This window comes from Pelophylax lessonae (genome assembly GCF_965119305.1).
Source record: "Pelophylax lessonae genome assembly, chromosome: 7".
In the NCBI taxonomy this organism is placed as follows: Eukaryota; Metazoa; Chordata; class Amphibia; order Anura; family Ranidae; genus Pelophylax; species Pelophylax lessonae.
Window position 1 is genome coordinate 285730807 of NC_138774.1, and position 17500 is coordinate 285748306.

General features: G+C 35.4%; 2 protein-coding genes across 2 annotated transcripts in view; both read right to left on the minus strand.

Annotated features, from left to right (window-relative positions):
• MPP1 (MAGUK p55 scaffold protein 1) overlaps positions 1-17500 on the minus strand; it is an 894076-nt gene that overhangs the window by 438416 nt on the left and 438160 nt on the right. The window lies entirely within an intron of this gene.
• The window catches only part of LOC309559857 (uncharacterized protein), a gene marked incomplete at its 3' end in the record, with an annotated part of 183408 nt that overhangs the window by 38402 nt on the left and 127506 nt on the right, over positions 1-17500 (minus strand). Inside the window, exons 5-6 of the mRNA XM_082263282.1 lie at positions 6987-7163; positions 5992-6094 (exon numbers count right to left, since the gene is read on the minus strand). Of these exons, the coding sequence (XP_082119408.1) occupies positions 5992-6094; positions 6987-7163 (280 nt within the window). The remainder of the gene's footprint in view (positions 1-5991; positions 6095-6986; positions 7164-17500) is intronic.

The following is a 17500-nucleotide window of genomic DNA, read 5'->3' on the forward strand; positions in this document are numbered from 1 at the left end:
TGAGGCGACCTGGTCGCCTCACAGGTCGCCTCCCATAGGGAAGCTACGGACCCGTTCTAATAGGAGCGACACAAGTCGCTCCGACCTAGAAAAAGGGTCCGGAGCTTCTTTGGGGCGACCAGGAGGCGACCGCCATAGACTTCAATGTTATGAAGTCCGTGGCGGCCGCTCCGAGGTCGCGGCGCGCTGCTCGCACCGCGATCTCGGAGGTCGCCCCTGAAAGTAGCGTCGCGGTAGTGTGAACCGGCGCTTAATGCCTCTGCATTCTTTTTGTTTATTTATATTTTGCTGTTACTACTGCATTCCCAGTTACAGGCTTACCATCCTCTGTGTATAAACATGATCCATATACATTAAGGGTCTCATCAGGGCTTTAGAGAGGAGCCTTTTTTGGCAGGGATCAAAGATTCGGACTCTGCCATCATCAGCTCAAAGCAGTCAGGAGGGGTTTTAAACAAACACTTTCTCCTCCCCCTCTAGTGCCTGCTCCTGTACTGGAAGTAAACTGGCTTCAACACATTGCACCGTTTTATCCAGCAGCTCCTTGCAGGCTGCTGTGGCCCGCACACCGCTGAGGATCCTTTTATTACTGGGTCAAGCTGAGCTGGCCAGAAACATATAATAGTGGCCTCTGTTTGCCCCTGTGTTCTTGTGTGAGAACCCCGGATGTGTGTCCATTCAACTAAGTAAAAGGTTTTATCACCTTTGGGAGAGAAAGGGCAGGAGCAACCTGTAACCCCTCCTTCAGTTCACCCAGACAGACCATCTCTTCTTGATTTAAAGAGACAGACCATCTGGTTGTCAGACGGCAAATACTGCTACACACTGGATTATTGGGCACTTCATCTGAAACTGAACACTGAAATTTAACTCAACACAGCGTCACTTAATTTAGTGTTTTTTTTTTTCTGTACTATGACTTCCCTTATTACTTGAAGCCAGCAGGAAGCCACTCCCAGCCCCACCCCTGCTACTGTTATTCAGTAACCCTATGAAATGCTTCTGATGGGGCATGCGAGAAACAGGTGGGCTGAATCCCTTATTTACTGTCTATCTTCTGGGGGGGTTGCAATTCTTTGCTTTAATGTCCTGTCTTTACACTATTTGTAGTAGGTCACTTTTTTATATACCCATAATGACAGGAATTAACGTACTTTTATCTTTCAAACAGATATCCACTAAAACTTTTGTCCCAATTTTCAAAAATCTGATCAGAGGTTCCCCTTTGGTTATGGAGGATGCCTCTAAAATACCACTTCAATACTATAACCAGATAAAAAGTTACTATAACCAGATAAAAAGTTAATCTAATTTAAAACTTTTGGCTCAGTGCCAATAGGGTTCAATGGTCACGTTAATTGCGGTAACCCTTAATGTCCAAAAATGAACTCTATACCTATTATAGGAACAAAGATAATTACATTTTGTTATGGCGATTTTTTCCTACCACACTTATTCCTTTGATCCTTACTGCGATTATAAATATAATAAGTGATCTACACCTTTTTATATGTTAATATCAACCTTATTGTATCTCTTACATTAAAATAATATTAATAATGAATAACCACTGTGCTAAATAAGAGAAAACATTTATTACAGAAGAGAAACTTGTCATTAATAACATTAAATAAAATGAACCGCAAATTAAGTGAATAATACAATAAAAAAAATGATGTTACAATGGAAATACAAATGCTATCAATATTATAGGACAAATTGTAAGATGAAAAGAGTTACAGGAGGGAGAAACAAGAAAAAATAAAAGTGATACACTACATAGACCTCCCGATGTTCTGGAGGTCTGTGCTCAGAGACTTCAGCCCATAGTAAGAGAGTTTTTTAGGGCTCTGGCTGTATATTTATATACCTCCCCAACCAACCCCCTTTCAATGTTAACATGTTGATCAGGTTTTAAATCAGTCCTGCTCACAGCCCCCCCCCCCCCACCCACAGGTTATTCCCTTCCAAGCATCGTTTATAGGTACCATAAACAGGTTTTTCCAGATAACCAGTTCTAGCTAAAAAGACCTTCTCAGATATTGCCTACAGTACAAAAAGTAGTAAAAAAAACTAGCTTTCCCGGTCTAGATATAACACAGCTTGTTTTATGATGTCAGCTGTAAGCAATTGTCAGGTACACAGATGGGAGTCAAAAAAAGTTCAATATATGATGTTCATTTCATATAAAAATATTAGAATTCAATATTTCCATTACAATTTGAACTCCTTTGGCAAGCAGCCAATTTTCAAAATTTTGCACCAAGATTCCCTGTTTTTCACGGGTAACATATTATTTTTCATTTTAGTTTTAATTTTATAGAAAATAACCTCAAAATATCACATGCTGTTCGTTTATGAGATAGAGAAACATTTTTTTTTCTCTGAGCTCACGGAGAAGGAACCCCTTTGGTTACTTCCTCTTTTCATACCAACGACACAGAGCCTGCTATGCTCCCTGAGCATTTAATCTTCGGATGCAAACTCCCAGGTCTGCCCCATTTATCTGGTAACCCTGTTACCCATAACCTTCCCATTACCCTGTAATAGGAAACTGCCTTTATATCTCCCCAAATCCCTGACCTGGATTCGCAATTAAGCAGGTGACCTTCCTCCTGTTCATTGGTCACAGAGCCTGCTTCTTTTCCTGTCTCTCCTTTTTTCTTTGAGACAGATAAAGAAGCACGTGGCTGAGGAAGTGGCTGCAAATCTGTGGTTAGGGTCTAGTTCAGCTGCTGGCGCTGAAGGAATAAATCTCTCCCTTAAGAAATTTAAAGGGCAATGCTCCTCTTCATTTTCTACCCATGAATACAAAATTCGCTGTGTTTTTTCATGAAACACTTCAACACACCCTAACTCATTTAGCTTCATACTCTCCTGCTTCCATATTTCTGCAACCGATTTTAAGTTTGTTCTTGCCAAATCTGATTCATATACTTTACAAAACATCTGCCATATCCTAGTATTAAAGGTGCCTACAACTAGGATTATTAGCTGTCCAACTACAGAACATTTTAATTGGCTTGTGTAGCCCATACACTATGCTCCCAGAGCATATAATCTCTAAAGCAGTGGTCCTAATGATCTTTAATATTGACCCCTCTGGTCAGAATCCGTGGTAGTCCAACTACCTTACTATTACCCAGTAATAGAAACTGCCTTAGACCTCCCAGGATCCAGACCTTTATCTGTAGTTTGCATTTGGACAGCCAACACAATTACTGGACAATTAATTATGACAGGTTCTCTTACTTGAAATCAAATTATTACCACATATATATATATATATATACTAGAGCATAGAGGGAGAAAACTTTAGACGTATATGGAATGTCAGGTTAAAAAAGTCATATAGTTTCAATGCTTGCTGCGTCTCAAATGGACACTCCGAAATGAGACCGCTTTACCATAACCATGGGTCACGTTTCTGCGTGTCCAAGACACCCACAGCGATGAGGGTTGACCCAACCTCACCTTTCGCAACAAGTGTTAGTAGCAACAATATATACACTGACTAAGGGTTTAGGTTCTTTAAGAGGGTATTACGTCAAAAATAAACAGTTACCTGTACGTCATTGGATGGACTGAAAAACATTGTAAGCAGACAATGGGCTTACCTGGCCAGATATTTTCAGTGTATCCAATGCAGTCCATATGTCTCACTCCGTCTGCAGATGACGTCACCTCTCCTGGCTGGCTCGCCAAGCTGTTGTGGAATTTTTCCTCAGGTACAAAATACCTGTTAGTCAGTGATACCAAATCAGACAATATAAATAGCTATGTATATAATGAGATCAGACAGACTCAAGATGGCTGAATCATAGTGACCTGATTTTTATTACTGCGTGTTGGCTTTAAATATACTCATATGACGTATAAAAATGGGTTTGTCATTCAAATGGGTTATTAACATCTTTTGTCCAATCAAGGTTAACAATTAATTACAGTAAGCACAGGGTTAATCTATATTGTGATTTTCTGTCATAAGGGGACTTTCTTGGTGATGCTCATCCAGAAGTTTCCAAAGGGACTTTTATCAGTCAGCTGTCCAGACAGAGTTCCTTTTATGACAGATACGGGAATATTGTTGCGGTTAGGAACATCTCAGCCAGGTCTTCGTAGATTTGCAGTGGTCTGATACTCCTTCCATTTCAATATTATCGCTTGCACAGTGCTCCTTCGGATGTTTAAAGCTTGGGAAATCTTTATGTATCCAAATCAGGCTTTAAACTTCTCCACAACAGTATCTCGGACCTGCCTGGTGTGTTCCTTGTTCTTCATGATGCTCTCTGCGCTTTAAACGGACCTCTGAGACTATCACAGTGCAGGTGCATTTATACGGAGACTTGATTACACACAGGTGGATTCTATTTATCATCATTAGTCATTTAGGTCAACATTGGATCATTCAGAGATCCTCACTGAACTTCTGGAGAGAGTTTGCTGCACTGAAATTAAAGGGGCTGAATAATTTTGCACGCCCAATTTTTCCATTTTTTATTTGTTAAAGTTGGAAATATCCCAAAAATTTCGTTCCACTTCATGATTGTGTCCCACTTGTTGTTAATTCTTCAAAAAAAATTACAGTTTTATATCTTTATGTTTGAAGCCTGAAATGTGGCAAAAGGTTGAAAAGTTCAAGGGGGCCGAATACTTTCGCAAGGCACTGTATGAGTCCTTGCAAGGAGTAAGGACAGTCCATTGTGGCAAAGGGGTTTCAAGGAGGTGGGGAAGGGGGGAGATAAATTTAAGCATGGGGGGATGGGGTGGTTAGGTTACCTAAAGCCCTCCCCTGCCTCTTAACCCCTCCCTATTGCAAATAACATATATATTTTTTTCTTTTTAAGTAAAAATGTTTTTTTTCCTAAAGTTCAGGTCCATCATTTTCCCCTAGGTGAGGATAACACGCCCGGACCCCACGCATGCGCAGGAATGTCACAGGTCACTCGGGGATCCATTGTGGCATTTCAGTGCATGTGCAAGGGTCCTGGGAACTGCCTCCCATCACCCATCCCAGGGGAACCCCTGCCAGTAAACTGGCAGACATCCCGCGCCGGTTCTGTGCATGCGCGAGATCCTGTGATCTGCTTCCTGGGATGAGTGACATAGAAATCCAAGGAGGAAAATCACAGAATCGTGTGCAGAAACGGTGAGGGATGCCTACCAGTTTACTGGCAGGAGTCTGTAATCTGTGTGCATATGCGCAAGAGGTCCAGCGCATGCGCAGACATGACGCGGGGCTATGCCAGGTCCTGTAGACCTGACACAGATCCCTGCAGCGTGCATGCGGTAGAAATTAATTTAGGATGGCGGGGTCGGAGAGACGCAGTGCAGGGAAAACTTTTCCTACAAGCATGACAACGCTGGACTACATGGACCAGTACGTAGGCTTGGCTACCGAGTCACTGATTTGAATCAGTGAATCAACTCAATACAGAGTTTGAATGCATAAAAGAAATCTAAGTGCTAAGTTGATACATTGAGTACTGAGTGTATCACAAGACTGGAGTTCATGATCCTAGCTTGGAGGGGAATGAATCGTGATTCGATTTAGTGATTCAAATAATTTCACTGAACTGATCCAAATGATTTGAATCATTAAAAAGAATCACTTTGCCCAAGTCTACCAGTAAACATGTTTTTTTTTTACTTTTATACAGGGACAATTTTTTTTTAAAGAAGGGGTGGTGTTTTACTTCAAGCAATATGTATGTTTGTGGATCCTGAAGGGAAAATAATAATTTAAATTTCATTAGCCCATACAATGCAGTAAACTGGCCCTATTCATTTCTTTTAATAATTATTGTACACCCATTATCTAAATACAATCAGATCCAGGGAAGGCAGGTCTTATGGTTATGCATATTTTTATTAACATAAATTGTATGCTTATCGACACGGCAGGGTATGAATAGATATGTAAAAATATTATATATATATTGTATTCATATTACACTCTGCACCCCAAAACTTCCATCCTCAGCGCAATACCTCCCTTCCATTTCTCGGGGTGCAGTTTTAGAAATCGGGCTATGACAGGAGCCTCCATAGTGACCCACATTGGGGTGTCTGAGTCCTTGTTCCCAGGGAATATCTGAAATACAAAGCGCAGAGTTTTCCTAATTTATTAAAAAACAGAAATTGCAGAAATATGGGACTGATAAAAATAAAAGAAAAAAGGAAAAAAGATTTTTGAGGCACCCCATTACTGCTCACAGGTAAATCTCCATAGATGACCAATTGCCAGATATCCAGGTTTTGGTTATTCAAAATGTTTTAAATTAAATATTTCTCAAAGGAGATTTTTTTTTTTTTTTTCACAGGCTCTGCATTCCTTATGCAAATGGTTTTTGCGCATGCAAATTTATTAAAATAAAGACCCCATGCAACAACGTGTTAATCCGTTTCAGGGAGTGCCAATTATCTTACAGTAGGTGCTGTCCATAGTGCTAAACCTGTGGTCCTACAGGATCTGCATTAGAAAGATTCATTTTTTAAAGCAAAAAAAAAAAAATCCCAGACATTGATGCCCAATAAAAAAAAAAAAATCCTAGACATTGATGCCCAATAAAAAAAAAAAATCCCAGACATTGATGCCCAATAAAAAAAAAAAATAAAATCCCAGACATTGATGCCCAATAAAAAAAAAAAAATCCTAGACATTGATGCCCAATAAAAAAAAAAAAAAATCCCAGACATTGATGCCCAATAAAAAAAAAAAAAATCCCAGACATTGATGTCCAATAAAAAAAAAAAAAAAAAAAAAGCAGCTTCAGAGGTCACAGAGGGCTGACACCAATTATTAGGACACAGGCAGCAATAAAAATTCAACAAGGGTTCCATGCCTTCTCCATTCTGTCCAAAACTAAGAAATAAGTATTGGCCGGAGTTGAGCTTTAATCCCGTATACCCTGCGCAGGGCTTTGTAAAAATGTTTACAACATCAAGAACATGATTATTTGGTGGATCATTTATCCGTAACTTACCTGTCGTTGTCCATTGGAACTTTGCACAGCGGTCCATCTGAGGCCATCATTACTGAAGCTGAGAGAGAACTCCGAGATGTACATAGAGGAGAACGATCGGGCACCTTGTATCATTATTCCGGTCACCTTCATTTCATGACCAAGATCTATCTGGAACCATTCACCTGGTCTGTCTGCCTGTGGACAAGTATAAGACCAAAATATGACATACTGTATATAATACAGACTGTGTATACTAACAGTGATGGTTAACCTTGGCACTCCGGATGTTTTGGAACTACATTTCCCATGATGCTCAACTCAACACTGCAAAGAGCATGAGCATCATGGGAAATGTGGTTTACAAACATCTGGGGTGCCAAGGTTCGCCATCACTGCTACATACAACATAGAAAGAAGATATATTTTTCCAACCCTATACATGCCCTTTATAAAGGAACCTCAACCCTACTGAACTCCTTCAGGAAGTATTGGAATGCCAATTGTGAGCCTTCTCATCCAACTTCCTTAGAGAGTCTTTGGTGAAAATCATATCCAATCATTCTGCATTCTTGGTTTCCATGACAAGCAAAAACATGCATTGCTTTTAAACAAACAAGAACAATTCATTATTTTTTATGATTTTATTAATTAACAATGAATTCTTTATTAATTATGTAATAGTGTTTGTTTAATTAACAATTATGGATTAACATGTACTTTGTATTTATTAACGATTATTTATTATTATTTTTATGAACAATTCATAATTTATGAGTATTTTTATTAATGATTACCTCTGTGCTATTATTTCACTAATTAACAATTCTAAGTATTATTTTAATAATTAACTATTCATTATTCAGTCTTTTTTTATCAACAATTACTTCTGTGTTATTATTTGACTAATTAACAATTCTATGTATTTTTTTTAATAATTAACAATTCATTATTTAGTATTGTTTTATCAACAATTACCTCTCTATTATTTGACTAATTAACAATTCTATGTATTTTTTTTAATAATTAACAATTCATTATTTAGTATTGTTTTTATCAACAATTACCTCTGTATTATTTGACTAATTAACAATTCCATGTATTATTTTAATAATTAACAATTCATTATTTAGTATTTCTTTTTTAACAACAATTACCTCTGTATTATTATTTGACTAATTAACAATTCCATATATTTTAATAATTAACAATTCATTATTTAATATTTCTTATTTAACAACAATTACCTCTGTATTATTTGACTAATTAACAATTCTATGTATTTTTTTTAATAACAATTCATTATTTAGTATTGTTTTTATCAACAATTACCTCTGTATTATTATTTGACTAATTAACATTTCTATGTATTATTTTAATAATTAACAAATCATTATTTAGTATTGTTTTATTAACAAAGACCTTTGTGTTATTATTTTACTAATTAACAATTCTATGTATTATTTTAATAATTCACAATATATTATTTAGTATTGTTTTTAATTAACAATGACCTCTTTATTATTATTTGACTAATTAACTATTCCATATTTAATATTTAACCCCTTCTGGACCGAGCCCATTTCTGACATGTTGTTTACAAGTTAAAAGCTGTATTTTTAGCTATAAAATTACTTAGAACCCCCAAACATTATATATACAGTGCATTGCGAAAGTATTCGGACCCCTTGAACTTTGCGACCTTTTGCCACATTTCAGGCTTCAAACAAAGATATAAAACTGTAATTTTTTGTGAAGAATCAACAACAAGTGGGACACAATCATGAAGTGGAACGAAATTTATTGGATATTTCAAAATTTTTTAACAAATAAAAAACTGAAAAATTGGGCGTGCAAAATTATTCAGCCCCCTTAAGTTAATACTTTGTAGCGCCACCTTTTGCTGCGATTACAGCTGTAAGTCGCTTGGGGTATGTCTCTATCAGTTTTGCACATCAAGAGATTGAAATTTTTGCCCATTCCTCCTTGCAAAAGCGCTCGAGCTCAGTGAGGTTGAATGGAGAGCGTTTGTGAACAGCAGTTTTCAGTTCTTTCCACAGATTCTCGATTGGATTCAGGTCTGGACTTTGACTTGGCCATTCTAACACCTGGATATGTTTCTTTGTGAACCATTCCATTGTAGATTTTGCTTTATGTTTTGAATCATTGTCTTTTTGGAAGACAAATCTCCGTCCCAGTCTCAGGTCTTTTGCAGACTCCATCAGGCATAGGCGGCTCTCTAATTAGGCAAATTAGGCGGTCGCCTAAGGCCTCGCACCTACAGGGGCCTCGCGGCCAGTGGCAGAGCGACAACATTTAGAAGGGCACAGTCAGGGAAATGTCCCAAGTAAAAGATTGCTTTAAATCCTTGGATATAAAAGTTGCAGCAGTGTGCTGCAGTCCCTTCACTGCAGCTGCCAGGTGTCTGTTGTCCGCTGACACTTACCCCACCTTCTCTGCCTGGGGATTGGCAGTCTGATCATGTAATCCTAAGAATTGGTGGGCATGTACCTGCATCAGTAGGAAGTGACCGCCTGTTCAGCTCACTCTGCTAGCATCGGTTGTTGCTCTGGGAGGAGTGCTCTGCCCTGGTCCAGAAACATAAAGGTAACCAGGCCCCGACTTGTCACTTTGCTGGTCATAGATTTGCGGTGTCTACTACGCAAAGGGGGTGAGGAGACCCAGGGAAGTTGGAGGGTGGCTAGGGGAAAAGGAGATGGCCCCTGGGTGGCTGGAGGGAAAGGAGATGGCCCCTGGGTGGCGGGGGGAGAAGGAGATGGCCCCTGGGTGGCTGGGGGAGAAGGAGAGGGCCCCTGGGTGGCTGAGGGAGAAGAAGAGGGCCCCTGGGTGGCTGGAGGAGAAAGATAGAGCCCCTGGGTGGCTGGGGGAGAGGACCCCTGGGTGGCTGGGGGAGAGGGTGAGGGCCCCTGGGTGACTTGGGGAGAAGGAGAGGACCCCTGGGTGGCTGGGGGAGAAGGAGAGGGCCCCTGGGTGGCTGGTGGGGAAGGAAAGGGCCCCTGGGTGGCTTGAGGAAAAGGAGAGGGGCCCCTGGGTGGCTGGGAAAGAAGGAGAGGGCCCCTGGGTGGCTGGGAAAGAAGGAGAGGGCCCCTGGGTGGCTGGGGGAGAAGGAGAGGGCCCCCGTGATGCCAGAGTCAGTTGCCAGGGAAGAAAGTGGAGCTGAGCCACTCCTGCATATCTGACATCAAAGCCAAACATGGTGGAGCTGGAGCCCTTTGCCCTATACAATGACAGCACCTGAGGTGGAAGGTGAGGGGTAGCGGGGCTGTGACATTATATAGCATGTGGACTCTGCACATTATTGCTAGTTTTGCTTGGAGTTGTCCTTTAGATGTTTAACTCTGTGTTTTTCCCCCCAGCTGTGAGGGACTAAGGAATGACAGCCCAGTATGCTGGGACTTATAGTGCCCTAGAATGTGGAGGCTTCCATTCCTCAGGGAGGAATGGCAGTGCACTATACTGGAATTTACAGTGCCCTCTGTGGGGACTCAGGTATGGCAGCCTTCTGCAGTGGGACTTGTCCTGCCCTAGACTGTGGCAGACTGAGGAAGGGAAGTGTAAGGGGGACTCTGGAAACTCTGATGCAAGGGGGAGCTTTGGTGACCACAGAGTTCCCTTTTACACCAGAGTCCCCAGCTTTCCCCCTCAAATCAGGTTTCCCAGAACTCTCCTTACATCAGAGTCTCCAGCATTCCCCCTTAAATCAGGGTTTCTAGAAACTGTGAATTCATAGTACACTGTACAAAGGTTAAGGCTCTTAATATATGCAATTTATACAGTTAATTTTTATTGCTTGAATTATTTTTCCCATTATGGGCGTGAGTGGGGCCTCATGTCCAAGTTTTGCCTTAGGCCTCACAAAGCCTAGAGCCGCCTCTGCCATCAGGCCATTCCAGGTGTTAGAATGGCCAAGTCAAAGTCCAGACCTGAATCCAATCGAGAATCTGTGGAAAGAACTGAAAACTGCTGTTCACAAAACGTTTAGAGTTACAGAGTAGCTCTTTTTTTTTTAAATTATTGCTCTCACTCTGGTAATCCCGGCGATACCTCACATGTGTGGCTTGAACAGCACTTTCATTTGCGGGCGCGACTTCCTTATACGTTTTCTTTAATGGGCGAGCTCGAGGCGACGGGGGCGCTTTAAAACATTTTTTTTCCTATTTATTTTAAAAATTTTAGCACAGGTTTTAAAAAAAAAAAAAATCTGATCACTTTTATTGCTTTCACAAGCAATGTAAACATCCCTTGTGACAGTAATTGGCAGTGACAGGTACTCCTTATGGAGGGATTGGGGGTCTAAAAGACCCCAAACCCCTCCACTGCACTTCAATGTATTCAAAATGCTGAAAACGGCATTTTTGAATACTGTCACTTTTTTAAATTCGACGCCTTTAGCCGCCGAGTAACCCGGACGTGATGTCACGAATGCCGCTTCCGGGTTACGTCATCAGAGACCTGATCTAAGTCGAGGTGCCGGCTGGTTGCTCGGGTCTCCCGGTGGGACGGGAGACCCGGGAAGAGCTGCGGGAGGGGGGGGCGTCCCCTCCCGCTCGCTGGGGCAACGACCGAGCGGCTCCCGAGCCTCAGCCGTTGCAACCTGAAAACTGACCGCCGGCTCTAAAAAATGGTACCAGGATGATGCCTCTAGCTGCACCCATTACCCCGGTACAGCCACTTCTTGCAGCTCACGTTACTTGTTATAATTAACAATAAAATAAAATATTTAATATTTTATATATGAATAACTAATTACTTATTTGTTCCCCCTCATATCCCTTCAATAATAATAATAAGCTCCCAGATACCAACAATAATCCATCAGATATTGGTGTTGGTAAACATTATTAATTATTAACAATTCTATGTATTATTTTAATAATTAACAACAACATATTTAATATTTTATATATAAATAACTCATTATTCTTTCTCCCAAATTCCTTCAATAATAATAATAAGCTTCCAGATACCAACAATAATCCATCAGATATTGGTGTTGGTAAACATTATTAATTATTTAGAAATTAACAATTCTATGAATTATTTTAATAATTAACAATAAAATATTTAATATTTTATATATGAATAACTCATTATTTATTCGTCCCCCCCAAATCCCTTCAATAATAATAATAAGCTCCCAGATACCAACAATAATCCATCAGATATTGGTGTTGGTAAATATTATTAATTATTAACAATTCTATGTATTATTTTAATTAACAATAACATTTTTAATATTTTATATATGAATAACTTATTATTTATTCGTTCCCCCAAATCCCTTCAATAATAATAATAAGCTCCCAGATACCAACAATAATCCATCAGATATTGGTGTTGGTAAACATTATTAATTATTTAGAAATTAACAATTCTATGAATTATTTTAATAATTAACAATAAAATATTTAATATTTTATATATGAATAACTCATTATTTATTCGTCCCCCCAAATCCCTTCAATAATAATAAGCTCCCAGATACCAACAATAGTCCATCAGATATTGGTGTTGGTAAACATTATTAATTATTTAGAAATTAACAATTCTATGAATTATTTTAATAATTAACAATAAAATATTTAATATTTTATATATGAATAACTCATTATTTATTCGTCCCCCCCCCAAATCCCTTCAATAATAATAATAAGCTCCCAGATACCAACAATAATCCATCAGATATTGGTGTTGGTAAATATTATTAATTATTAACAATTCTATGTATTATTTTAATTAACAATAACATTTTTAATATTTTATATATGAAAAACTTATTATTTATTCGTTCCCCCAAATCCCTTCAATAATAATAATAAGCTCCCAGATACCAACAATAATCCATCAGATATTGGTGTTGGGAAACATTATTAATTATTAACAATTCTATGTATTATTTTAATAATTAACAATAAAATATTTAATATTTTATATATGAATAACTCATTTATTTGTTTCCCCAAATAATTTCAATAATAATAATAAGCTCCCAGATACCAACAATAATCCATCAGATATTGGTGTTGGTAAACATTATTAATTATTTAGAAATTAACAATTCTATGAATTATTTTAATAATTAACAATAAAATATTTAATATTTTATATATGAATAACTCATTATTTATTCGTCCCCCCCAAATCCCTTCAATAATAATAATAGCTCCCAGATTTTGGTGTTGGTAAAGGTTAAGGTAATGATATATCCATAGAGTGTTTTTTTCAAATCCTCACATCCTAACAGAGCAGAGCCATGTCCGTTGCCATAGCAACCTGGCAGTTAGGTCATGTGACTGATGACATCACGGTGTGTCACACTCTGGCCTTATAAATAGAAGTGCTGGAAGCTGCCAGTTGCAGATGACAGGAGGAAGGAGAGGAGTGTACATCTAGCTTATTGATTGGGAGCAAAAATGAGAAATTACATATTTTTCGCTTGCGTTTTCTTGGCCGTTCTTATTGGATCGGCCATTGCAGATGATGCATGGTCACATGGTAAGTTTATATTATTATTTTATTAAAAAAGGGATCAGATATATTTAATTACATTGTAGCTCACACTAAAATTCACAGTGCTAAAGCACCAGCTGTTTTCAGCTTGTGAAAAAAGTGACAGTTATTTTTTAAAACCAGAGAGGTTTGAATTTAACTGTACTATATATACTGTATACAATATACAGAAAATACACAGTAAATAATGAAGAACATGTTCTTATTTAAAAACAGTTTTGAAATATACACCATTACCAGAGTGGTGAAAAATATTGAACATATATTTCCAAAATGTTGGCACATGCAGAGTACATTATTTAGTATTTTGTGAATGAATAATTAATTATTTATTCATTCTCCCTCATATCCCTTCAATAATAATAATAAGCTCCCAGATACCAACAATCCATCAGATATTGGTGTTGGTAAACATTATTAATATTTCACTAATTAACAATTCTATGTATTATTTTAATAATTAACAATTCATTATTTTGTATTGTTTTATTAACAATTACCTCTGAATTATTATTTTAATAATTAACAATTCCATGTATTTTTTTAATAATTTATTATTTAAAATAGTTTTTATTTAATTAACAAATACCTCTGTATTATTATTTGACTAATTAACAATTCCATGTACTATTTTAATAATTACCAATTCAATATTTAGTATTTAATCCCAGATACCAACAATAGTCCATCAGATATTGGTGTTGGTAAACATTATTAATTATTTAGAAATTAACAATTCTATGAATTATTTTAATAATTAACAATAAAATATTTAATATTTTATATATGAATAACTCATTATTTATTCGTCCCCCCCAAATCCCTTCAATAATAATAATAAGCTCCCAGATACCAACAATAATCCATCAGATATTGGTGTTGGTAAACATTATTAATTATTTAGAAATTAACAATTCTATGAATTATTTTAATAATTAACAATAAAATATTTAATATTTTATATATGAATAACTCATTTATTCGTCCCCCCCAAATCCCTTCAATAATAATAATAAGCTCCCAGATACCAACAATAATCCATCAGATATTGGTGTTGGTAAATATTATTAATTATTAACAATTCTATGTATTATTTTAATTAACAATAACATTTTTAATATTTTATATATGAATAACTTATTATTTATTCGTTCCCCCAAATCCCTTCAATAATAATAATAAGCTCCCAGATACCAACAATAATCCATCAGATATTGGTGTTGGTAAACATTATTAATTATTAACAATTCTATGTATTATTTTAATAATTAACAATAAAATATTTAATATTTTATATATGAAAAACTAATTATTTATTCGTCCCCCCAAATCCCTTCAATAATAATAAGCTCCCAGATACCAACAATAATCCATCAGATATTGGTGTTGGTAAACATTATTAATTATTTAGAAATTAACAATTCTATGAATTATTTTAATAATTAACAATAAAATATTTAATATTTTATATATGAATAACTCATTATTTATTCGTCCCCCCCAAATCCCTTCAATAATAATAATAAGCTCCCAGATACCAACAATAATCCATCAGATATTGGTGTTGGTAAATATTATTAATTATTAACAATTCTATGTATTATTTTAATTAACAATAACATTTTTAATATTTTATATATGAATAACTTATTATTTATCCGTTCCCCCAAATCCCTTCAATAATAATAATAAGCTCCCAGATACCAACAATAATCCATCAGATATTGGTGTTGGCAAACATTATTAAATTATTTACTAATTAACAATTAATGTATTATTTTAATAATTAACAATAAAATATTTAATATATAATAATAACTCATTATTTATTTGTTCCCCCAAATCCCTTCAATAATAATAATAGCTCCCAGATTTTGGTGTTGGTAAAGGTTAAGGTAATGATATATCCATAGAGTGTTTTTTTCAAATCCTCACATCCTAACAGAGCAGAGCCATGTCCGTTGCCATAGCAACCTGGCAGTTAGGTCATGTGACTGATGACATCACGGTGTGTCACACTCTGGCCTTATAAATAGCAGCGCTGGAAGCTGCCAGTTGCAGATGACAGGAGGAAGGAGAGGAGTGTACATCTAGCTTATTGATTGGGAGCAAAAATGAGAAATTACATATTTTTCGCTTGCATTTTCTTGGCCGTTCTTATTGGATCGGCCATTGCAGATGATGCATGGTCACATGGTAAGGTTATCCTATTATTTTATTAGAAAGGATCAGATATATTTAATTACATTGTAGCTCACACTAAAATTCACAGTGCTAAAGCACCAGCTGTTTTCAGCTTGTGAAAAAAGTGACAGTTATTTTTTAAAACCAGAGAGGTTTGAATTTAACTGTACTATATATACTGTATACAATATACAGAAAATACACAGTAAATAATGAAGAACATGTTCTTATTTAAAAACAGTTTTGAAATATACACCATTACCAGAGTGGTGAAAAATATTGAACATATATTTCCAAAATGTTGGCACATGCAGAGTACATTATTTAGTATTTTGTGAATGAATAATTAATTATTTATTCATTCTCCCTCATATCCCTTCAATAATAATAATAAGCTCCCAGATACCAACAATCCATCAGATATTGGTGTTGGTAAACATTATTAATATTTCACTAACAATTCTATGTATTATTTTAATAATTAACAATTCATTATTTTGTATTGTTTTATTAACAATTACCTCTGAATTATTATTTTAATAATTAACAATTCCATGTATTTTTTTAATAATTAATTTATTATTTAAAATAGTTTTTATTTAATTAACAAATACCTCTGTATTATTATTTGACTAATTAACAATTCCATGTACTATTTTAATAATTACCAATTCAATATTTAGTATTTAATGAATTAATAATTCATTATTTATTTGTTCCCCCCATATCCCTTCAATAATAATAAGAGCTCCCAGATACCAACAATAATCCATCAGATATTGGTGTTGGTAAACATTATAATTATTTATTATATAACAATTCTATGTATTATTTTAATATATAACAATTCAGTATTTGGTATTGTTTTATTAACAATTACCTCTGTATTATTATTTTACTAATTCACAATTCCATGTATTATTTTAATAATTAATAATTCATTTTTTAAAATAGTTTTTTGCTAACAATTACCTTTGTATTATTATTTGACTAATTAATGATTCCATGTATTATTTTAATAATTACCGATTCAATATTTAGTATTTAATGAATGAATAATATATTATTTATTCGTCCACCCACCCCCCCCATATTCCTTCAATAATAATAATAATAGCTCCCAGATACCAACTATAATCCATCAGATATTGGTGTTGGTAAACATTATAATTATTTATTAGATAACAATTCTATGTATTATTTTAATAAATAATTCATTATTTGGTATTGTTTTATTAACAATTACCTCTGTATTATTATTTTAATAATTAACAATTCCATGTATTATTTTAATAATTAATAATTTATTATTTAAAATAGTTTTTTATTAACAATTACCTTTGTATTATTATTTGACTAACGATTCCATGTATTATTTTAATAATTACCAATTAAATATTTAGTAGTTAATGAATAAATAATTCATTATTAATTAGTTTCCCCCATATCCCTTCAATAATAATAATAGCTCCCAGATACCAACAATAATCCATCAGATATTTGTGTTGGTAAACATTATTATTTATTTACTAATTAACAATTCTATATATTATTTTAATAATTAACAATTCATTACTTGGTATTGTTTTATTAATAATTACCTCTGTACTATTATTTGACTAATTAACAATTCCATGTACTATTTTAATAATTACTAATTCAATATTTAGTATTTGAATTAATAACTCATTATTTATTCGTTCCCCCCTATATCCCTTTAATAATAATAATAGCTCCCAGATACCAACAATAATACATCAGATATTGGTGTTGGTAAACATTATTTATTTACTAATTACCAACTCTATATATTTTAATAA